General features: G+C 34.4%; 1 protein-coding gene across 1 annotated transcript; it reads right to left on the bottom strand.

The window, feature by feature from the left end:
• Window positions 1-1,142: 1,142 nt before the first annotated feature.
• On the bottom strand, window positions 1,143-25,735 carry LOC129806253 (synaptotagmin-5). The gene is made up of 4 exons (XM_055854715.1): window positions 25,406-25,735; window positions 11,819-12,381; window positions 8,784-9,333; window positions 1,143-3,808 (listed from the first exon to the last, which is right to left on the bottom strand). The coding sequence occupies exons 2-4, from the start codon at window positions 12,341-12,343 to the stop codon at window positions 3,486-3,488; spliced, it is 1,398 nt and encodes a 465-aa protein (XP_055710690.1). The 5' UTR covers window positions 12,344-12,381; window positions 25,406-25,735; the 3' UTR covers window positions 1,143-3,485.

Raw genomic sequence — 25,735 nt, 5'->3', positions numbered from 1 at the left:
TTTTTAATACAAATTGATTTTTTTTTGTTATTTCTTTTGAAGGAAGTTGCTTGGAATCTTGTATAGATAGTTTAACATCTTTGTTTCCTCTAAAAAAAAGTCTTAATAAATTTTGAAATGAATAAAAAGACATTGCCTTGGATAATATTTCGACCAACTTGATTTCACATAGTCCCTTGCCCGTCCGGAATTGTTCCTAAGTTTTTTTCACATCATCTTGTTTGTCGAAGCAAGATTTTTTGTTTTTTTTTTTTGGTTTTCTTTTGCATTGTTTTAATCTCCAGAGTATGCAAGAACTAAAAATTCATAGTAATTTGAGGAATAAAAAAGTGACCGAAATTATAAGCTGACCGAAATTTGGTGTACTTACGCGGATGCAACCAAAATCCCAAACGACAAATTTGGCTTTGGGGATTTGGGCTTTTGGGATTTGGGCTTTCGGGATCTCGGCTTTCAGGATTAGGGCTTTCAGGATTTTGGATTTCAGGATTTAGGCTTTCGGAATTTTGGCTTTTGGGATTTTAGCTTTCGGGAATTAGGGTTTCGAGATTTTGATGTTCGGAATTTTGGTTTTCGGGATTTTGACTGGGTTTAATACTTACCCTACGTAGAATATTGGTAAAAATGTTCCGTCCACATTCGCACTCAATTAAGTTTGGTTATCAGGAACTCTGCTGAATTACCATATCATTTAATCACATTAAATTGTGTTTCTCAGATGAATTATAGCGTTAAGATGAAAACCGCACGGAATCATTGTAAATTGTTCGAGCAAAATTCCTTGCATTTTGAAACATTGTACAAAAGTACGTGGAATAATTTACAATGAGGATTTGTAATAAAGAAGTAAATAAACTCCATAGAATTTCTTCCTACAAGTGCAGCTTTTGCAGAGTCTTTGGCTATAGGGAAGCAACCCACAAGTGGCGAGTCAAAAATATTTACTTTTCACAAGCGAAGATTGTGTGTCTCTTCGGTGAGCTCAACCATTTCCTGAAATGCTGAAAAATTGGTTAAATTTTCCATGAACTTCAAAACTCCTTCTCCTGAGTTTATTTATATTTCATGGGGCGGAGCACTCTTGAAGTTCCCTGAGATGTGGTGCCTAATGAATTCTTGACGAGAGCTACTCAATAAGATGGTATGTTGTGTCTTATTTAGTTTCTTTAATGGTTAACAGCACATTTGTGTTCCTTTTGTACATTAATTCTCATGTCTACATGATAAATAATTCTCTATGACACACAATTTGAATAATTATTTCCTTTTTTGTATATTTCTTTTACTTTATATTTGTTTAAGTATAAAAGATTGTTTTGGGATGGGGCAAAAGTGTGTGGCTTAGGATTAAATGGGTGTAGAAAAAGAGGTGGGAAACTCACTGGATTATCACTTAAATCATTCATCTCAATTGACGCTTCAGTGGCGGGGTTAAATTAACACTAAAACAACCGTTTATTAATTTTTTATGAAAGCAATATTTTACTGTTTGAAGTGTATGCCTTTGACGTAAAGACCTTACACTTTGAAGTATTTTTCTCAAGTCAAATTTGTAAAGTCTTCAACTTGAAAAAACTCTTTCCAAATACAAAAAGGACTAAAAAATTATAACTTTGCAAAAAAAATTTACTCACTTTGCAAAAGAATTATTGGCTTTGCATTTTTTGCAAACACTTTACAATTCATTTCAATTCATGCAATTCATGAGTTCGAAAATGCAATTCATTGACTTTTTAATGAAAACCCTTTACTTGATGATTTTATGAAAATACAGTATGTCTTGGTTGATTTGTTTAACAGAATTCATTGTCATTTTAATTGCCAGAAATCTCAAATATGTGACTTCTGTCAATGTCACGTGAGCTGAAATGGCAATGTCACGGCTACAGAATCGCATTTTCGAAAAAGCTCTCCTAAGATTCGAACCCAATTTGTCATATGGCATTGCCAGAACGTTACAGAATTCCCCTACTGCATTGTGTTTTGTTGTTTTGGTGATTTTATTAAAGCAAAAATGTCGGATTTGCAAAGTGAAAAGCCGCAAAGTCAAAAATTGAAACGCTAAATTTTGCTTTGCAAAAAATTCAAGCCCCAGAACCATCTTCTAAGATCAAAATTCTAATAATCTTCCAATAGCCCTCTTGGTCCTATCTCTGTTACTACTAAAAGTGAAAGAGCTTCTAAGGGATTTAAGAGTTTCTTTTTTTTACAGGAATTTAAACACAAAATTCTCATTGGGGGATTTGGGGCACCTTTGAACTCAAGTGCCTTTTAAAATAGGACTTTTTCTCCCAGTTCTAAATTGATCCGATTTTCGAACCAATTTTGAAGCTAAATAGAATTATAAAAAGGCTTATTCTTTTAAAAATTGAAGGAAAAGTCATTTTTAAAAGGTATCCTAATTCAAAGGTCTCCTACTACTTCCCCCTATAAGGCTGTAAAATCTTTGATTGTATAGGGGAAACTGGGAACATTACCGAACATGAGGTAGCACTGAACACTGATAATACTGCTCGAACTCCACGGAGACAATTGTATATAATTCCTCGATTTTTAGTTATTATATATATTTCGACTACTTACCCCTCAAGGGGTCGTATTTTGGAAGAATTTTCGAAATCTGAAGTTTCGATTTTATGGCGTCACGCTGTTCGTCTGTCTGTCCATCGGGCTGTGGAAGTTTAACTATTAGGTATTGCAATTTCCTTTAAAACTGAACCAGTTCTAATCGGTTCTGAACCGGTAATGAACCGGTTCATAGCCGATAACTAATTTTTTACTGAAAATCAATTCTATTACTTTTGAAACATATTACTTTTTGAAAAATGCGACCAGTTTTAGTATAAAGTTTTCCCTGTTTTCGTATACATTTCACAAGATATTTCCAAAACCACATAGGTTGCCAATTTGTAGTTTTCGGTTGCCTATTCAATATTAAGTTAGCTATTAGTTTGTATTTATATTTATGGATAATTCATTTTACACTGACAGAAAACAGCTAATAAACCCAAAAGTTTTTTCGGCACGCTAGAAACATATGGGAAAAGCATGGGAAATGTCATGACCCTGATTCTGGGGATCTTTTGAGTGATGAATCGGTTCAAATCGGTTGAGAACCGGCAAATGATGCGAAAATACTTTTGAGGTATATTTATCATCTAAGTCTCGAGTTCGAGCATTTCGTAAAACCTGGGACGCTTTGCCTCCCCTTCATTTCTAAACTACCTATGACGATAATTTCTTCAGTGGACAAGCATCTCTTTAGTATCTATGAATTCATACAAGTCTCGTCCTTTGAAGTATTAATATCTTCATAACAAATCACAGTGCTCGGTGATACCCTGTGTACGGTGGTACCCCAGATTCCCCTAAGGCAGCTCGTTTGTTTCTTAAGAGGAAATTCCGGTTGTTTCAGTGTTCATAAAGTGGCTGGGATAATTCAAAAACAAAAATCAGCAATAATGGTAAAAGGGAGGAAAATTCTTTTAAGAATTGGCACTTGGCTCACTTAGTGGAATCCATTGGGCTGTTGCGGATTTTGTCCTAAACATTTCTTCAAAGAAATTGCGCTCATCAACCCTGATATCCGGACTATTTCCGATCACGGCTCGTCCCAATGGCTCATTTGGCCCCAGAAGACTGTCGTGCATCACAATGAACTCAATCAAGCACGACTTGAGAGTATCTTTAGCAATATCAAAGATCAGCGCCTCATTGAAGACTGGACAGATATTTGAGCGCTGGACGCCAGTTTTTCGCTTCTTCATCTTCTTACCGCCCTGCAAGATGTTCACCTTCACGTAGGGATCTGCAAAAGAAGGAAAAAAAAAGGTTGTGCCAGTTGAGGGAGATGCCCCCCTTAATTACCAAAAATTTTCCCAAAACTCTCCCAGACAATGACTTTAATGAGCCCCTCACGAAAACTTTGCCAATTTGCGTGTTGAACATTTTTGCGGAAGCTTCTGTGGGGAGAGAATGGATTCAATTTTGAATTTGAGATTCAATTTATGATATCCCCTAATTAGGGCTAGATGGCTAATTTGATGTTTTCATGCTATTTGATTGCATTGAAATGGTGTTACATTAAAAGGGTTGATTACATCAATAATGATACTCAATGTTCTATATGATTATTACGGTTATTGCTGTGTGCACTGGTCCATCAACCACGCATTATAATCAAATTATTCAAAAGCATAACTCCCAAAGATATTAGTTGTCAGAATTTGAATGATAAAGCTATTGGTGCGGCAAGATCAGATTATTGTTGCTGTGATTCTCAAATTCTGCGTCCAAAATCGGTTAGAATTCTTCATTCAAATAGACTGACAAAAATTAATAAATTAAGAAACATTGGGAAAATTGGGGCACCACCAAACACTCCGATTTTTTAATCAGATATTCGGCTTCAGAGGACATGGCTTATAGAAATTTATAGGTATTATAGGTATGCTTATCCACTGAAGGAATGATCGTGATAGTTTAAGTATTTTAGAAATAAAAATTAGGGTTTGGTGCTACCCCGTGTTTGGTGGTGCCCCAGTTTCCTCTGGACCACAATAATTAAGAAGAGCATCCTACACTAAGAAAAAACCTAAAAAGTTAAGACAACCCTATGGCATAGTTGAGTTATGGTGCTATTCCAATGAAAAAGTGACCATGTTTTTTTAGCACATTACTGTTCTCAAGTACTAAAAAAGACCACGTCTGTTCCCATACGTCATTTCAAAGAAAATAATGAGTAGAGAATATTAATGCTGCTCGCCGACTTTTCATCACTGAGAATTCACGGAAAAACTCATGGAAAACCTGCGAAAACCCGCGGTTGAGGCTAAAGTTGCCAACTCCCGGCTATTCAACTGCATCACGCCAGCAAGCTGACATGACAGATTACTCCACACTGACCGAATGTCAGATGGCATTGTGAGCAGGTGAAAGCTCGCTCGGATCGGAGGCAATATTCGAATTCGGATTTCGGTTGAACTTTTCTTTTGTGTCGGTTCCTGTCATGACTATTTCATGATTTTAAAACACGACGATGACTGGGGAAATATGAAGTTTTTGTGTGGAGAGGAGGACATCTTGGACATCTTGTCAATCATGATAAAGAAAATATAGAAAATACTATGAAAATGAAAACATTAAAGTAATCTTGTCGAACAGTCATGGTGTTTTTAGTACTTGAGAACAGTAATATACTAAAAAGACATGCTCATTTTTTTCATTGGAATAGCACCATTAACTCTTTGAATATCGATGTAATTGTTCCTCTTTTTCGTTGTAAATTTTAGTAAATAGAGTTGAAACAGCTCTTCGTGCGAGTTGAATTAATTTGTCGGATATCGATGTAATTATTACTTTTTTTCGATGTAAAATTTCATCTCGACTGAAGTATATGCTTAAGTGTTTTCGTTTTAAGAAAATACTTCAGTCAAGAAGATTTTCGTGTGACAAAGTTCATATGGAACATCAACTAGATATATGCCTAACAGTGTTTCATGAAGACATGTGCGTGCATCATACGTGATATTTCGTTCGGAATATAGGGAACTTGAGGTTAAGAAAATAATAATAAAGAAAATGAAAAAATAAAAAAAAAACATAGAATTGCAAAACATATTCATTTTGGGATTTGAAAGAGTTATTTTAACTCTAAAAACGTTTTTTTTTAATTCTTGAAACGAATTATTTTAACTCTTAAAACGAGTTATTTTCAGTCTTAAAAAGAGTTATTTACACTCTTTTGTCATGTAAATTTTAGGAAAAAAAGTTAAAACAAATCTTTCGAATATTACACCTAAATAGAAGTAAAATCAACTCTAAAATATAGTCAATCGAACATCACAACGAAAAAGAGTTAATTCTACATCGATTCGAGTAAGTTTTACTCAATTATTTTTCTGAGTGTATGAATGTGTGGCATGTACAACCTGAGAAAGAGTTTTCCATAGTTTTTACTCTGGAGTAGGTATGGGGAAGTGGGGCACTTTTGAATTTGGGGCAGCTTTGAAATAGATATTGAAAAAGAGCTTTGAAATAGATAGTCACCCAATCGTCCTTAAAGGGTTAAACAATTAAATCTTTACGCCATTTTTTAAAGGAAATTCTCTTTAATTTTTCTTACAACGGTTTTGACAATTTTGACGAATTTGGACAGAGTTATAAAAAACGTTCTCATGGACTCGAATGCCGTTATTTGGAGGAAACTATACACAGTAAAAAATAATTACTACGATTATCGCGTGTAATGGGAGAGCATCGATAATTGTAGTAAATTTGCAACGATTATCGTAGTAAGCAAAGTTGAAAAGCAAACAAGTTGAATTTTCGAAGTTGAAAAGCAAAGTAAGTTGAATTTTCCTTCAACAATTGTACTGAAATTACACAAAATATAAAAAGAAGAAGAATGAGTTCAAACGAAATTAGTTGAAAGTTGAACTTTTTGCTGCGATAATCGATTGAAAAATTACTACGAAAATCGAATTGATTCTATTACACGCGATAATCGTAGCAATATTCAATCAGACGTTGAATGAAGTTTATGACATTTTGTTGCTTCATTTTATTACTATTATAGTAATTATTACTACTATTTATTGCATTTGGGCCATTATCGAGGGTTGAATTTTACTAGTTCTGCAATTTAATTGATTCCTTTTCAATTGCAAGTTGATTTTTTCAATGGTTGTTATTCGAAATTTCAACCAGTTCAATTCAACTAATAGAATTCAACTAGAAAAATTCATCTTGTTTTTACTGTGTACGTTTTTAGTCTTGAGATATCTCCAAAAAAACTTTGTCCAAAAGAGCATTTGAATTAGGGCAGCTTTAAAAATGGGTTATTTTCTCCTATTTTTAAAGCGAACTGGACCTTACCTTCACAAACCAATTGCGAAGCTAAATTACATTGTGATACGTTTTAATTCCTTTTAAAAATATAATAAGAAAAAGTGTCCAATTTCAAAGGTAGCTCAATTCAAAGATGTCCCAATTCAAAAGTACCCCACTTCCCCCTAATTATAAAAGAAAATCATTATAAATCCTAATCCAATTTTGATTATTATTTATTTATTATTTATTATTTATTGTGCTTACACTCGAGTCCTTTTCAAGTAATTTTATATTTTCCATTTATGCTGCCACCGCCGTCTTACCGTTGATGACCAACTTTTAAAAGTTATTTAAAGTAATTCGAAGAGCTGCTATACATTTAAAAATTAATCAGAAAAATTACAAGATTTATTTTTAATATTTAACTATTTCGTTATAAGATTCAAATTATTTGTAAAGATAAGAACACTTCGATCTGAAATTTAATAAAATATTCCTCAATGATGAGCTTTTTTCTGGTGGAAATATCGATAAAGAAAACTTTTTTTTGTAAATATTTCCTGCTGCTCATCTTTTATTATTTTCGAACTTTTATGTTATTTAAAAATATGTATTGTATAGTCCTTATTGTTTTATTATGTAATATGGGCACTGGGTATCGATCAATAAATTTATTATTATGTGTACCTAAAGTCAATTTTGAACCTAATCTTGATGATTCTTGTGGACTTGATAAGCTAAATGCTACCAAAAGACATCAAGAGACTACTTCTTGAAGAAAATTCCGGGAAAATGATCAACAATTAGGGTCGAATGAACACCTCTTAGACAGGAAACCCCTATTGACACTTTCGTTAAAATGTTGAAATTTATTTAATGTGTCTAATAAAATGTAAGTGATATGGCGTTTTTAATTAATGTACGTTTTTCGATAAGGATAAGTGTTTAAATTTCGTATTCCAAATGGTACAGAGTAAGGTGTCAATAGGTCCTGGCATGAGTTCTTAAAGTGTCAATAGGTGGTCCTTTCACCCTAAATAGAAAATGCTTCTTTCAAAGACTTTCTGTTAATTTTCATTCAAAAAGTTATCAAGAAAAAGAACTAACACTGAAACGATTTTGATTACTTTGGATGCCAGATATATGGGAAAACTTGAGAGATTCCCTGAAAGCTTTCCTAATTTTCTAAGCTTTCCCAGAAAAAATATTTTGTTTTTCTTTTTTTTAAAACACATAAGATTATACAAAAAATCTTTTAATCCTATGGGAAAGCTTTTCTTCGGTGAAAATATCCCTAAAGTTAGCTAAATCTTAGTGTTTCAAATTTTTTTTTAGTTGGGGAAAGTGCTCATGCTTTGCAGTCCCAATCCCAAGCTTCATAATGACTTAATTTTTCCTATGTTTTTCCTATGAAACAGAGGAAAAATTTAGTTATTTTGAAGCTTGGGACCGTACAAAGCATGGTCACTTTCCCCGATTATGCTTTTTTTTTATTTAATGAATAAATATCATAAATGAGGTGGAGTAAACGCCCCTTCCTGCTCCTTTATCACTACGTCCTTGATTTAAATCAAAGCATTGCAAAAATGAGTAGTTAAAAGAAAACGGATTTTATAAAAAGTTTAAAAAAAAATCCCTTTAAGAAGTTTCCTAAAAATGAGTCATTTTTCATTTATTAAAGTCCAGGTACTTAGTTTCAAAATTCCGGATACATAGTGTACATTATTGATGTAATATTCAGGATCAGGGTGTTGCAAGCACGCTTTGGCAAAGTTTAAGTTCAAGCAAGAGATATTTAACTGCACAGGAACTGTAAAAGTTGATGATTATCAAGTATGTCACCTAATGTGACGGATTGCAAACGAAGTAACGAACTTTGGGCAGAGAATCAAAACCAAAGCTTATCGGAAATTCCCATTTATATGCTAATAATAATGAGATTTGGGCCATACCTGTGGAATTGCGACTGTCATCGACGACACGCAGATTTCTGGCCTTGATGAGCACCACTGTGAGTCTCTCAGCAGATGGCAAGTAGGAGAGGGACACCATAATCTCCCCCAATTCCACCTTGGCATCTTGCTCCGTGCATGAGGTTAGAGCTCGCCAAATTTCAACTTTATCAGATAGATCTACATGTGCTAGAGAAATTTGGGCACTACCGATACTCATGTGTCGCGAATAGGCATCAAAGTCATACAGAAGGATTTCCAGGGTGCGACGTCCAATGACAGCTGGACGTTCCTCGAAGACAAAGTCCTCGTCAAAGACGGGATTGAGGGTGCGTTTGTGGATCCGTGTCTGCCACACATTTGTCTTGTTGGGCAGCAGACGAATCTTGCAGTAGGGATCAGCAGTACCACTGAAATCGCGCGGCTGGAGATCTTGCGCCTCAATGAGGCGCACACTCAGGATTCCCGCAATGGGGTCGTACAGGAGGGTGAGATGGATGACGCCGTGGGTGTTCTCCACATTTGAGACACTCGGCGTCGGCGAGGCGTCCTGTTCAATGTTGCAGAGTTGTAAGAGACACCATTTATTTTGCATTGTGCTGGGATTAATGAATTCTGAGTATTTACTGGCATGGAAAATCCAGCAAAAATTATTACTTGAGAATTTTTTGAGATTCATTCTCATTTTTGTCCAGACAGTTCACATCATCTCAAAATATGCGCCTTTTGTACTCTATGAAAAGTTATTTTTAAACTTTGGAGAAAAAGCTTCTTACAGAACAATGACGATGTAAAATTCGTGGAGTGGTTGAACTCTTGAGAAAATTGAAAATATTTGTAGGGGAAGGTGGGATAGTTTTGAGCAATTGAAATTATCTTCAAGATTCATCAGCTCTAATTTTTGTAAAAGAATCCAGAAAATTGATTTGAAAGTTTAGGAAAAAATATTAATGCGATATTTTATATGTTTTGCTTCTAGAAGAGAATTTTTCACCTTAGGTCTATAATTCACGTGAGCAATATATATATGCAATAGAAGCTATGTTCAAATGGCAGTTATTTACTTGTCATTTACATTAAAGCTCACAGAATGCAATTTAATGAAGGGGATGAATGAAGGGGATTTAAAGGCAATTCTTTGTCATCATAAGGCAAGTATTTAACCATTTGATTCGTTAAATATCGAAAAGAAGAACTACTATGAGAGGAACTACTTCTTTCTCTGAATCTTTAAAGTTATGTCCTTTTCCTTTTGGTTGCAAATCGAGGGTGGTTCGAAGAAAATGGTTGGAAGGAAGACCCCCAGTATCATGATAACACTGTTCAAATGATATAGGAGCTTTCTTAATATTTCTTCCGAGATAAACTAGATCATTTCACTTATTTTACCATGGTTACAAGAAAAACCTCTCCGTGAATTATTTTTTCGCATTATACTTGGGTGCATACCGGTTTACTACGAATTACATTACTTCATAAATAAGAAAACCATTCCGAAATAAAAAATTTGCTAAAGAATAGGGAATTTTATAATGTTTTGGTATAAGAAACGAGCATAACGTTCACATTAAAAATAAATTCGAGGAAGGTATTTCCGGTATTTCACTTAAGGCCCTTTACCGATTCATTTATCGATTGAAACCGATATGCCGGATTGGAAATTTCAAGAACTTTCAAAAAACTCCTTATCAAGGCTCATCCTAATTAATCCTATGTAAGTTGATAAATATGTCCTTTAAAGTGATTTAACTTTGGTTCTCGAAAATTCGATAACGAAATATTTTTCGGTTATGGATATCTATGGACGAAATATTCACCTCGATTACTTTCAAAATTTCAAAATAAACCAAAAAACATGGTTCATAACAAGGGAGTGACATTAGCTCTGAAAAATGCGACCGATTTTAGTGTAAATTTTTCCCTCTTTACGTACACATTTCACAAGATATCTCCAAAACCACGTAGGTTGCCAATTTGTAGTTTTCGGTTGCACATTCAATATTAAGTTGGCTTTTATTTTGTGTTTATATTTCTTGCTAAATAATTCTACAATGACAGAAAACAGCAAATAAACCCAAAAGTTTTTTCGGCACGCTAGAAACATATGGGAAACAGGAAATGTTCGCTTTGGGGGGGGGGGGGTCACTGAAGACCGAAATACGATATTTTTTACCATTTCTCTTCCAGACCGGTGACAAACTGAGATTAAGCAGTAAAAAAACTTTTGTTAAGGGATCAAATGGATCTTGTTAAAATTTTGTCAAAAGGATATTTCTCTCCAATTTGACAGAACTTTTTGTTACGTTTTATATAAAAAGGATCCTTTTGATAAATTTTTGTTGTTAATTTGACAAAACTTTTTCAGAGCAGACTCCTTGGTGTCCTCTACACTACTTAAAAGTTTTATACCACTTTTGAGTGACTTTGTTTCAATATTTGTAAATAGTAAGGGTTCATTGCTAAATGAATTCTTATTTATAGATTTTCTTGGATTTTTGTAATAATACACGACCTAAGAAGATCTTCTACCGTTTTACTACGGGGGATTGGTGTCAGTGCTAAGACGGCGGTGGACATGATACCACAAACTTTTTAAATCTACAATATTTTGATGCCTTCATATATACACTGAGAAAAAACCGGGGCTGTGATTAACTTTTTCCTCATAACTTTAACACTTTTTAGGTGTAAAAATATATTTATATTTTTGAATGTTAATTTTACACTTTATTAAAGGTAAAATTAACATGAAAAAGAGTAACTTTAACCCCTAATAAACCTAAAAAGCATAATATTTACACCAATTTCGGATCAATACTGCAAGGGTAAAATAAACATTTTCGGAATGTTATTTTAACTTTTTCGGATTTCTCTCAGTGATGCTTTGTCTATCACTATCTTTTGGATTACTAAATAAATAATATTTTACTAAAACTTAAGCATTATTAATCTATCTTGTGGGACAGTTGACAACTCTGAATCAAGAAGTACAGAAAACTTCAATATGGGCGTGCAATTAAAGAGTCTGTTCTCACCGTGTCATAGAGCGATGTATCGATTTTGGTGTGATCCAACTTCGCTTGCATGGAGGAGACTTTGAGGCGACCGGGACTGGTGACCAGTACGACATGCTTATCACTCCGGGCTATGGGAACGGTGCTGGATGCCACAGAGCGGTTGCTCTCAGCTGGAGATGTTGGGGTTGGGATTTGACTGTCGTCCGAGGCCACAGAGGAGTTGGGAGCATCCGCAGACCGTCCAGCTCTCGCCACAGGTACCCAAAAGGTTGGGTCACCTTCAGTCTGGCGTGCACTTTCAACTGTTGGATCGAGATTGTAGGATGTGCTGCAACTGATGAGAGCCTCTTGACTGTGGGCGATGTCTTCGTGCTCAGAAACGGTTTCCAGGAGGTTATTCTCAAACCAATTGAGCCTGTAGGACTTGGAGCAAGTCACGTAGATAAGGATGCAGAGGAGTGAGATGATGACAAAGGAAACAATGCCATAGAGAGCCATTTGCGACAAGGATACATCTTCAGTACGCAACAATGCACCATCCATTGTCCCAATCCTCTGTGGGTTTGATGCTGGATTGAGCCCTGAATGGCAGAGAAAAATCTAATTGTGGGATTATCTCAACTAATCTTTCAGACATTTCATTTTCACGCCTCGAGATTTTCTGTGATTATATATACCGAAGGCAAAAGGAAACACTTTGGAAAATGAAGAATAATGAAAATCTCTCGACATTCACCATTCCATGAGATTGAATATTAATAAGATACGATTTATCATCATTTCACTGACTCCACACAGTATTTTCCCATCGATTTCTGCCTACCAGGTCCGAATGAGGCAATTCTCTAACAACTGTAAGTCGTAATTCTTCAGTTTATTTGAAAATTTCACAAGGGGAAAATATTCCTATTAGAATTTTATGGTCGTTTTTCTAGATTATTTTTGCTTTAAAATACACTTTTGACTCTTGCTAGAATTTAAGAGATTTCTGTGTAGACTCTTAAGACTCCTAGGGGTATGTCATTGTAGAAACACAAGTCATTTGGCTGTGTGAAACATTTTTAGAAACGTTGGATCATATACCAGAAATACGGAATGATTTTTGGAATATCGGGATCGTATTACAGAAATATCCCAAGCAGCACAAAATAACTTAACCAGAAATTATCGTTATGCCAACGTTAAAAAACGGTTATTTCAACCAAACAAGTTACGAAAACGTTATCTAACAGTTAAATAGCCAAGATGTGCTGCTTGGGATGGGAACATTAAACACGAAGCGCACTCAAAAAGTATATTACTCTGTTTCTATAAACTCAAAAACAACAAAAGGGTTTCTTAAATCGCAAGATCGCATCCAAGAAAGAGGATAAAGTTCCTAGAATTTCGATATTCCATCCAATAAATACAGGAACGTTTCTAGAAACATAAAAAGATCCTAGAACGCTGAAACGTTCCTAAATAATCGAACAGGGAAACGATTCTAAAGTTCTATAATCTTGGAACTGAATCAATGAATTATTGAAGAATCACAATATTTTTCATCATGTAAAAAATAAAAACGATACAACACTTAGGATAACACACCGGTCGCAGTGGACTGTTGTGCTTTTTTTTAACAATTGTTAAAGAATTTAACTTTATAAGAAGGTCTAAGCATAATAAAGTAGATTTTCTGCAACGGCTTAAGCGGTGTTCATACCAGAGGTTTAGCATAGTTCTCAAAGATCTCAAAATCCTAAATGGCGACCAGTTTTATTGCTCTTTCAGAACCTAATAGGTCATTCTTCTTTAATAATCCAATCCTAGGTTAAGCCTAAGTTAAGCCATATGGCTAAGCGTTAGGTCTGAAACCCGTATTATACAACGTGTAAAGGAGGATTGACACAGTTTGCCTCTGGAGGTTGCAACAGAAAAAAAGCAATCACTGTTTCTCTAAATTGTTGCATTTTTAAAGCACTTGTCGATGAATAAATATCTATATATCTCTCCATCTATTTAAAAATATCATGTACCTTGTTTTGATAAAAAGAAATCACACGTAGTTTTTTTTATGAAATACCCCTCAGTGGATTTTGCTTTATTTTAAATAGTTTCGACATCTAAGACATAATATTTACATCTGAATAAAAAATAATATCTTGAGAGTTATCAATAAGTATTCACAGACTAATTTTCTAAAGACTAAATTAAGCTTGATTCAAGCTTAATTCTACAGACTAAATTAAGCTTGAAGCGAATTAGGGAAAGTATGGAAAGGGAACTGGCGATATTCGAATGAAAAATGAAAATGGGAAAGGATTCTCCTGAACATATTTTTTTTAGTACATGGCTGTTCTTATGTGCTTCTGTATTACCGACTTTTCTTTGTGTTGTTTCCAATCTTTGCTCGGGTTTTCGTTGTGTTTCAAAACCACCATATAGTCGTAACAGTAAGGGCTCAACAAAAAGAAAAGTCGATTACGCAGAAGTACATTAGAACAGTCGTGTACTAAAAAAACATGTTCAGAATTAGCCACGGATGGTATTAGATAGTGGGATGTTATAGCGTGCCTTACAAGGAATATTGAAGAAACCACTACTTATTCTAACTAATCACCTCTCTTCCTATTAATTAAAATATTTATCAATCTAATACACACATATTTTCTATAAATTATATGCTATGAAAAATATCATTTGCTGGAGAATTCTGCCCCGGTCTCCCATACCACTAAAGTTCATTACTGCCGATCAGCCGATGTATCATTCACGATTCATAGTGCTATTCCAAATAAAAGAGGTAATCTTACTCCTTAACAATTTTTTAGTACATGGTTGGCCTCATGTGCTTCTGTGTTATCGACTTTTCTTTGTGTTGATTTTACTCACAACTGTTTTCTTCGGTCCTCGTCCTATTCGTTTCAAAGCTACTGAATAGTCGCTACAGAATTAATACAAAGAAAAGTCGATAACGCAGAAACACATTAGAATATAGGTATGTACTAAAAAAAGAATGTTCTTTTTTCAGCACTTTACTTTTCTCAAGTGCTGAAAAATGTTGCTCCATATCTTTTGTTACTATTTACCCCAAGTGGTCGTTTAAAAAAAAAGATTTCTTTAGAAAAGAATCTCTGTAAAATGCTAAAACGGATAGCGGCTTCGTATTCAAAGAATCCAAATCATTTAGGAATTAATCACCAGTGCATCAATTTTGAAAAATAAGTAGGTAATAATTGATATTTTCTGCAAGGAAAATATTTTAAAAAAATAGGGCAAGAAATTTCGATTTTTTTTAGAATATTTTCTGAATTCCTTGTTCAAATTCTAAAATAAATTTACGACATTGGAAAAAATTTCAAGCCGCTATCTTATTTATGTTAAAAGATATTGAATTTCAAAATTTTCGATTTGTGACTTTTTGCCCCAGACTGATGGGGCTGAATGGGACTGAATGTCCTGGACCCTAGGGCAATCAATTATTCGATCGCCATAGCTCAAGAACCAGGGGCTTGATGCTCCTCAATCTCCTCAATCCTCGATCAAACCAAGACTGACTCCCTCTCAGCCGAAACACCTTGTTGCGGTACCATTCTAGTAAAGGGAAGTAACTCACGACTTTCAAATTATAACCATTGTAATCTCAATAGAACAGAATGAGGGAAAAATCTTTAATATCTCCTAGTTTTCGTATGAGAATATTTCTCTCAAACTTCGATAAGAGGCCCTTATATTAAACTTCTGATAGATTAAATTGACTTTAATCATCCCAAAATCCTCAAGCTGACGCCAAAGAGACTAGAAATGTTTCTTTTTTCCTAATTTAATTGATGTCTCAGAATCAGGCCTAGCAAAACCATTGATTTAGTATCAAGTGCTTATCACACCCTCATTTTCCCTGAAATCTCAATTCATTTGGGCATGAAAGGTGAAAGGAGGGACATTTCCATTTTGTGAATTACTCAGGGTACAGGCAATTTCCTCCCTTATCCATTTATTCGATTGACACGCTCTTTGAACTAATGGACTAAATTGATTTTACACGGCGATAGCTTCATTTTTACCTCCATTCACCTTCTATTAGGAAAAAAATGGAAAATTGAGAGCATAGCGACAGATTAAAATTTCCATTTATTTTAATTAGACAAAGACTTTCATTTTTTCTTTAAGATGGACAAAAAAAGAAAAGTATCAAAGGGTGGCTTTTTATTCCAAGAATTTTATTTTGAGATTGTTTTTTTCGCGATTAAAGGAAAAGCAGAAAGCTAAGATGAAATGTTAGCTTTATCACTTTCAGTTGTTCCACTTGGAAAAACAACTTTTAATTCTCATGCTGAAAGAGCAAACAGTCATTGTTATTCTATCAGATCATCTTGGGAAAGTGGAAGAAGAATTACTTAAGGCGTCGGGGTCTTTTATCACCTTGCGTGGTGAATGGGCGTTGTAATTAGGTCAGGAGGAACAATAGCCTGTCTTCTTTTTTGCTCCTTTCGTGCGTGGACAACATGTAACAGTCGAGGGGTGAAAATCATTTGGGCTATCAGGTGAAACCACTGTAAACTATTAATTATAATGTTGTAGCGAGATTTTCCACTGATTTGAAAATTATTAGATTTATGGGATTTGAAAATAAACCATCACAGAAATACTTTGCCTAGATTTATTAGGTTTCTAATTTATTACACTTATGGTAAGTGTGCCAAATTTCGGCATAGTTGCATGCAAGTATCAAAGTCTCAAGTTTGAAATGTAATATTTTAAATACAAATTGATTTTTTTTATTCTTTCTTTTGTAAGAGTGTTGCTTAGAACCTTGTAAAGAGTTTACCGTCTTTATTTACTCTAAAATCATTCATAATACATTTTAAAATAAATAAAAAAAATAGACATAGCTTTGGTGCCCAATTTCGGCCACCTTTATTCTAATAGTTTCTTGCCCTTCGGGAATTCTTCCAATGTGTTTATCACGTCATCTCGTTTGTCGAAGCTACATTTTTGTTATTCTTTTGCATTGTATAATCTCTAGAGTACGTAAAATCTAAAAGTTCATGGAAATTCGAGGAACAAAAAAGGTGGCCGAAATTGCAAACTGGCCGGAATTTGGCACACTTACCGTATACGAGTTTTAAACTTATTTTAATGGTTCTATGTTTGTAAATCGATTTCCCTATTTCTAAAAGGCTTGTATATTCCTTTTTTTCAATTCGTTTATAGAAATAGTTCATTATCTATTGAAGGTTTTTGATTTTTTAGAAAACTAGGGAAAGGCTTTCAGGCTTTGCACACACTCTAACTTTGAACACTTTATATTTTCTCATACTTTCTTTAAAGAATTTGATCTAATTTTTCAGGAAATTGGTTATATTAATACCGGCTTTTAATTTATAAAGCCATAGGTCAAATTCATAAAAGAAATACAGGAAAAAATCTAACGTGCTCGAACCCAGAGTGTGTGCGAAGTCTGAAAACCTTCCCCTATGCGTGTGACCGGTATCGAATCCAGAAATGTTGGCGTATTTCTGAAATTTATAAATGTAACTAAACAACAAAAGTGACCTCTAAATTTTATCCGAAAGATATATTTTCCTTAACGCTTCCCTGGAACACTTTGCCCAGAGAGCGAAAGAGGGGGCTTATCCTGAGTCATGTGGCCCCTGCAGGTTCCTAATATTTGCCTTGCCTTATTGTATAGGGCCATTTTTGTACAAAGGACAGTTTGTCCTATTTTAAATTAAATAAATTGAATTGAATTGAATTGTATTGAATATTATTTATCTATTCTGAATCAAAATTTCTCCAAGAAACCCTGTGATTAATCCTCAGGTCTGGAGAAGTTTAAAATTTAGGCCTAGGTTCAATTCCCATGTAAAATCAATCCAAGGAAAATTAAAATTGAGCCAAGTAAAAAAAAGCATCGTCAGTGAAAGATAACAACCCAATTGACTCCCAATTTTTCCATCAATTGAAAAAATTGAAAACAAACAAACTAATGAATGAATAAACTCTGGACTCTAGACATATTTTCCTTCTGAAAATCCTTATTGCAAAAGAGATGTAAAAACAAAACCATAAAATGGTAAAGACTCTCCTAAAGCATAGAGCTTTAAAGTATAAGACTACCAGGATCCGTATTCTTAAACTCAAGTGATATAAATATATGAAGCAATAAATTTGACTATTTTATAGTTCAATTTCATGTTGCTGTGCTACACGAATGATGTTCTGATGGCATCATAAAGATATTTATGATATTACTTATTTTCAACTGTTTGAATTGCAAATCGCACATGTGTACTGATGTTCTCCAATGAAAAAAAATGAAAAGGCGAAATTTTTCTCCTAGACATTTTTTTTAATACACGGTTGTTCTAATGTGCTTCTGCATAATCGACTTTTCTTTGTGGTGGTTCCTGTAGCGACTATTTGGTGGTTTTGGGACACAACGAGGACTGGGGAAAACAGTATTGACAGGGACCAATACAGAAAAGTCGATAACGCAGAAACACATTAGAACACACATGTACTAAAACATCAAAAGAAGAAAATGATTTTCTTTTTTCATTTTGCATTGGAATAGCATCATTATTAAGCATTGAAAATGTGGTTGTTCTCTTTTGAAAGTACTTCTCTGAGTATATCTTTCTGTGAGAAGTAGGGGAGACCGGGGTAGAATTAACCATTAAATGATATTTTTCATTGCGTATAACTTGTACAAAAAACTGTTTGTATGAGGCTGATATTTCAATGAATAGGAAGGGAAGTATATATTTTGAATGAACAGCGGTTTCCTCAATATTCATTCGAAGGCAAACTATAAGATACCACTATCTAATATTATACGTGGCTAATTCTGCCCCGGTCTCCCATATTTATTTTTTCCAAATTATATAAAGAAAGAAAAATCTCTGGGTTGATATTATGACACTAGCAATATTTCTCATCGTAGACAGAAATCATTTCATAAATCATAAATCAAATTTTTCTTTTTGCAAATGAGTTCCTAGAAATCCAGAGATGTTATTGAGGTATTAAAAAAAAATTGTAGGGGAACTCGAGCGTAAATAAAAAAATAAATAATTAATTTTGTTTCATATCAAAAGTAATTATTTTCCCAAACTTGAGTACTTTTCATCGGCCATAAGTTTCTTGACACGTTTATAAAACTTAGTCAAAATCGTCAAATACGTGCAACTAACTTCTTTTAATCCAAGTTGAGAAACAAATGGTGGATCTGTACATTTCTAAAGTTTGCAATGGCCAATTTATACATAAAAAAGTGATAATAAATAATAATAAAATAATGTATTTATTGTTACTTTATATTTTATGTTAAAATGCTAAATTAGAAAATGTTTAAGTATGGATAAGCGTCCAGAGATACTGCCGGAAGGAATCTCCGTCTTGAATTGTTTAATTTTATGGAAAATCATGACAGGATATACTTAAAATCGTCACAATTTAAGGTAATAAAGCACGAACATATTTGTAAAACGCTACTGACAGACCCAAATTGACTATTGAGAATTTTAGAAATGTGCAAACCCAGCATTTGTCTCTCGAAAGACGTGATTTCATAATTCAACTGATTTAAAAGAAGTTGGTTGCACGTATTTTACCAATTTCAGTAAGTTTTGCAAATGTGTCAAGAAACTTATGGCTCATGAAAAATGCCCAACTTTGGAAAAACAATTATTTTAGATATGAAATAAAATTAATTAAAATTTTTTAAAACACATAAGTAGCATTTATGGATTACTAGCAACTCATTTGCAAAAAGAACAATTTTAAAAATATATTTTTTTCTATTCTTTTTTCCACCTGGTTTCTCAAACATAGATTTGTCAACAAACTTATGGCCGACACTGCACCCTTAAAATTTCAGAAGTCTATTTAAAATATTACAAGCATACGGGTGAACATCGAAAACTTTGAAACGCGTTTTCTTCACTTTTCATTTTTACGATTTTGAATAATTGGCTGAAAGACTATAACAAAAAATTATTTACAAAGTGAAATAAATAAGAATTAAATTCTTTTCTTATTCGAACCTAATTGGTATTTGAAAAAAATTTTCTTCGGTGTCTTACAGAATGATAAAGCCAGTATATCATCCTGTAATATGCATTATCAGAAAAGCTTCGTTTCTGCGATTTGTTTTGCATTTTCTTAGTCTAATTACTAAACAAACTTATAAACACTGATTTTTTTATCAGAGAAAAATTACTTTGAGCACTTCGAATTATGAATAAACGTGTACTAAAAATTTCATGAAGTTTTGTGTTTTCCTTCTCTTCCAAAAAGATTCTGCGAAAAGCAATTATTTCGGGCCTTCTAGTTCAGACTCCCCCCTTAAAAAGCCGTTCGAATCCCTTTACGACATGAGCTGATGGAAACTTCATGACCCTCCAATCAAATTTGATTGAATAGCACTGATACGGAATATATAAAAGAAGCTTTGGTTTTACTTGCATCCTGAGCATTAGTTTATTGGATTATAAACTTTCTCTATGCATAACATGCTCCACGGAAGAAGAATATTAAACTTGTGCATAGAGTCCTTAAGTAGACGGCAGATAAAATTTATTTACTTTAGGCTTATCACTTTTCACTACATTAATTCCCACCTTGTTTCCATCGCAACTTTTTCTTGCAGCCACTCACCCCTCGGTCTGGGTGGCGTAATTAATGATGAAAGAGGTGAAAGACTATCAGTGGAGGCGCTATGATTCCCCAGGGTGATTGTTGGTGGGTGAATGGGGGGTGGTTTGGGGTAAAAACAAAAGGTGAAAGTTGGAGAAAAAGTATTCTATATCCAGGTGAATAATGGCAGAGAGTGTTGTGTTTGTAACATTTGGAGTTGTTCTGAGGCTGCTGGCAATTCCAATGCTGCATAGTCGTTTAATTTATTCATGCTGTGAATTTTCACTCTTTTTTGGAGTTGTTCGACCTGCATGCAATTATGGTCAAAAGGCTCCACGTGGGCCTGTCTAATTGGGATGGTGGAAGTTATTTAAATAAATAATACAAGCACTGTAGATTTAACAATCCACAACATACCATATGTTAGAGGTGAGAAACACGAAAATTTCATTCTGTCCAAAGGGGTGAGTCATTCCTTGATTTTACTGACAACGGTTACCAGTTTCTTGGGGTTTTACTAACAAGTGGTTCATACTGAAAAATCCATGGAAATGGGTTAAGGGATGTTTCGTAAACCGAGAGTAACATAGAAAAATTTTTACTAAGCCCGTGAAAACTTGTATATGTGTTACGAAACCTAAGAAATTCTGCAAAAAATCTTGATTAGATATTAGGGTTAGAGAATAATTCTGATTCTCGATAACTTTTCTTATAGGTCCAGACCTCCAGTTGTGACCCCTTTGTTCCCCCTTTGTTGCCCAAGAAGCAATTTTTTCTTAATATAATCTTGTACAATTCCCTAAGTAAGCCATTATAGAACTAAAAATCTTTTTATTTGCTTATAACGCTCATGGTTCCATCACTGAGATTACTATAAGTAAAGTGGCGCACTCTTAAGGATCTTGAGAGCTGCTATAGGAATTTCAAAAGGAAATTCTCACTTTAAGCCTTTTAAAAGTGTACTAAAAGACTTGTTTAATACTTGGTTTTATTAAGGGAGCTATTTTGCTTCTTGGGTAATTCCCCTTATTTCAGAGGTTAATGCATCAAGACTGATTTCCAGATAAATTCTACTATGTATAGGCGATATGCTGCCGTAATTGAGGGCCCAGTGATCGGTATTGGGAATTTCAAAAACATCTCAAGATTAAATACAGCTTTTCAATCTTCTCTAGAATTTTCAGTCCGGATATAAACCCTTTCCTTGGTTTAGTCGACGATACAAGAAGGTCCACAACTAAACTAAAAGTTCGGGGGAAGATTACAAAAGTGTGAGAATTAGTGAAGTCTTTGTTCCATATTAATTGTAGTTAAGTACAGAGAATTGTCGATAAGAGCAAATGGTACTCAAATCATCTGCTCTTCTCCGAGAGATAGGAAAATTCCTGCCTCCATCCAGGATCGAACTAAAGACCTCTCGTTAACTAGATGAGTGCTCTACCAACTGAGTTATTAGAGGCCACATGCTCTGCTTGACTTGTTACACGACCTTAACCAATTGCATTGCGCACTTCAATCGAACACTCTCGGGATTGCAAGATTTGAGAAAGGTATCGTCCGTACAATTGATCCGGCAGCCCATGTTGTCCAAGATGTCCAGAAAAGTGTTCGTAATCTTGAGACAACTGGTTATCACCGGAAAATTCTTAATTGAGTGAAACCGTTTTTAGCATGCTCCGGAAATTCGAACAGTAACGAAAAACGGGACCCCTATCATGAGCCTTGCTGTCAGAGACTATATTTATATTAGATGCTCGGTCAGTAGATTAATTTGAATGAAAAGAAACATGGATTTTGACCTAGAATCATTCTGACCACCAGCATGTTATTGTCGTCCAGTGTATATATACGTAGTTATTTTGTGTCCAGACCCTGTTTCCCACCCATTACTTTGCATACCGGAGAAAGGGACCAACAAGCTCCGAAACGTTGTCCTAGTAATAAAGGAACAGAAGGATCTAGGTCAAAATCCGTGTTTCTTTTCTTTGAGACTATATTTATTTGCCTACTGGGAATTACTAGCTTCGACCAGGGGTGACATGATACCTTCTTTTCGATAGTAATCGACCGATGATTCTGAAAAAATTGAAATGATAGCTTAACCTTTTGTAGCTAATATAAATATTTATTAAAAGTGGTCCAATTATATTTAAAACTACATCATTCACTTAATCTATGACATACAGATAATTATCGATACTGTCGATTCGATAGTATCGAAAAGTTATCACTCCATTCCCGGTTTCGTTTCATGACAAAGATTGAAGTGCTCTCGATCTGACATCATATACGTATACCGGCCAATTAAAATCTATTTGCCGAGTCCAAATCTTGTGCAGTTGTACCTGGCTTCTGAGGACCTTTTCATCTATAAGCCGTCAGTAAAGAGCCCTTTCCAACAAGAAAGTCTATGATAATTAACGAAAAATCTAACGTTGGCTTTACGGAACTTAATGGACGGTTCAGTCCTATACTTTACTGACAAAGGCTTCTGGTTTCTCCGGTATCTTGGTAATCAACTCAGGTTTTCCTTAAATTTCCTGAGTGTCCCTTAATTCGGAAAACCTTCTGAAGATTTCTCGGAATTATTTCTATTTCGTTTTTTGCAAAATTTGTTAAATCCGTCAGAGAATTGGTATGGGCAGAGCATTTAAAGCAATCGCGTGAATAAGCGGCTTGGTCGCCAGAAGTTTCTCCAGAACCCTCACCGTTCCTCCTATCGCACTATTCCCTGACAATCGAACAATATTAATTCTCTCTACGATACTGTTACCGAAGGGGTAAGTCACACTAGGAACGCTCTTATTGTCAATTCAAATATCAACTCGGGGATAATAAGTTTCTGAAATTTCCGGGTTTCTCCGAACCTTCTGAACGTTTTTTCAATTTAGGAAGCCTTATCAGGTTTTTTTTTCAGTAATAATCTCAAGGTTCTTGCGTAGTTCATTGAGTTCCTTGAGTTTCTGAAAGTTTACTAAAGAATCCTCAGTAATTATTTTAGGGTTCTTGTAATGACATATAGTTTTCTATGTTTCTAAAGACTCTTTGAAGGTTTTCGGTTTCAGCGGAACTTTTTGGGGGTTTCCCAGTAATATTTCAACATCCTTGTAAAACTCCCAGGATTTTTCGGATTTCGTTAAATCTACTAAAAGGTTTTTGGTAATTATCTGGAGGTTTTGTATGTAATTTCTATTTACTGGGAATCTTCTAAGAGTATCTCAGTATCTTAGAAGAGAATGGGTCTACGGTTAGTTGATAATTTTATTTCTTTACGACAGAATTCTTCTTTACTCAATAAAGACATTCTAAGAGAAATAAAGGTAAGGGGAAGTAAAGCAGTCTTCAAGAAATAAAGGTAAGGGGAAGTAAAGCAGTCTTCAAACTACAGTTTTAGCCCAGTTTCCAAACGTCTCAAAATCTTAAAAAGCAGATAATTTTATTATTTTTTTTAGAATCTAAGGAATCATTTTCCGTCAATATTCAGTCCTTAGTCAAAATTTTACCAAAAAGCTTAGCCGTTACGGAATTTAGAGCAGTTAAGTCATACGGCTAAGTCTTAGATCTGAAGTCCGTATTATGCACCTTTAATATAAAACCATTTACTCCTGTTTATAAATAAAACTGGACTTTTACGTGATATAATTTAGCTTCACAAACCAATTGTGAAGCTAAATTACTTTATACAGGGGGTCCCGGTATTATGCATATCGGGATTATGCATAAATAGGATTATGCAAACACATCTATGCATCTTTACCTACAATTAGGAGCTAATTTGTGAAATAATTTTTGAAATACCCCTAAATGTATGCATTTTTTGAAAAGGTGAATTTGAAATTATCATTTTTAAGAACGATTGGCTCTGAAAATAGCCAGAGAAGTCTATAATAATCTCAGGGGAAACAGATCTCCTGAGGGTATGCAAATTTTCTTCTTTTAAAAATGAAGTACTAAATTTAGCAAGAAAAAAAGTCCGGTCCAACTTGTACCACTTTACTCTCTTTCGGACTTTCTGCTACATTCTGAAGATTTTCCCAATTTGGAATTTCCATTTAATTATTTTAAATTATTTATGTTTGGCGTCTTGTATAATTATTTTGTGTTTTTCAGGTTTCGCAAAGCTTATTTATGGTGTTCTGTATTATTTACAAAATTCCGCATGTCATTATTGTGATGGAAAAACCGACGTAGACAATACAATATATGGGAACTGGTAACTCCTGGAGTAACTCCAAATTCCCCGACGAATTTCCGGTTCCCATATATTGTCATTATTGTGATTTTTTTGTGTTTCACGAAACATTTCTCGAATAATTACCTCAGTTTTTTCTGAATGAATATCCCCTTGTAATGTCCTCGTAAAATTGCACCCCAAACTCGCAGTTTTGTGTTTTTTCCTTGATTTAAGCCTTAAACATGGAAGGGGGTGGTATGTGATATGTTCCACGTATGAATTATTTTTGGGGGTTTTGCAAATGGCATGTAATTCCCTTTTTGCTCCCAATAAAATCATCCAATAAATGGGTAATTTTTGTGTGTCTGTGGTTATTTTTGCAGGGTGATAAGAATATTCATTGATTGTCCATATGTTAAGACAGAATCTAATACAACGATACCCATCAACTCGATTTTATTATTCCCAATAAAACAAATACATTGGTGCCTTATCGCGTGATATAGCAATATATGTATTTGTTGCAATTTATTATTGTAGCTCTCAGGAGGAATGATAAGCGCGAATTAATTTGCTTGGAGAGTGAATTGAGTTTTGGAGAAGGAGGTATATAATGTGAACATATTGAGAAAGATGCTTCCTTGTGATTTTCTCAAGTACCCTTTTCTTTTGGCACAACAAATAAATATTGACAGAGTAAATATTACTAAAATTACTTGTAACATTCAGCATAGAATTATCTCTCTGCTGAATAGATAAGCATAAATATTTCTCAAACAGACGATATTTAGTATGTTGAAGTTAAACATTACCTCTAACTTGGAATTGATTTTTTCTCTCGTTGCTTCCTTTGGAATTATTAATGTGTGAACAGGAGCTTTGACTTAGTACAGCTTAGTACAGTAGGGAAAATCTGGTTTAAAGGAGTGTTGAAGTTGTCAAAAATTCGGTCACACGACACCGTATTGTTGTAAGCACGTTGTGCAGAATTGTGTTCACTGGAGCACCATTTAGAGCCCTGTTGCTGGTGGATTGCTCAAGGTATGTTTACACTGTGACTTTTCTTTTAATATTGAGAAAATGCTATGGCTTCCTTTTCCACGAAAATTCCAACTGCGACTGAAGATGGTGTTCGGGTAAAG

The sequence above is a fragment of the Phlebotomus papatasi genome, chromosome 3, assembly GCF_024763615.1.
Source record: "Phlebotomus papatasi isolate M1 chromosome 3, Ppap_2.1, whole genome shotgun sequence".
Lineage (NCBI taxonomy): Eukaryota > Metazoa > Arthropoda > Insecta > Diptera > Psychodidae > Phlebotomus > Phlebotomus papatasi.
This window is presented reverse-complemented; position numbering and strand designations above follow the sequence as displayed.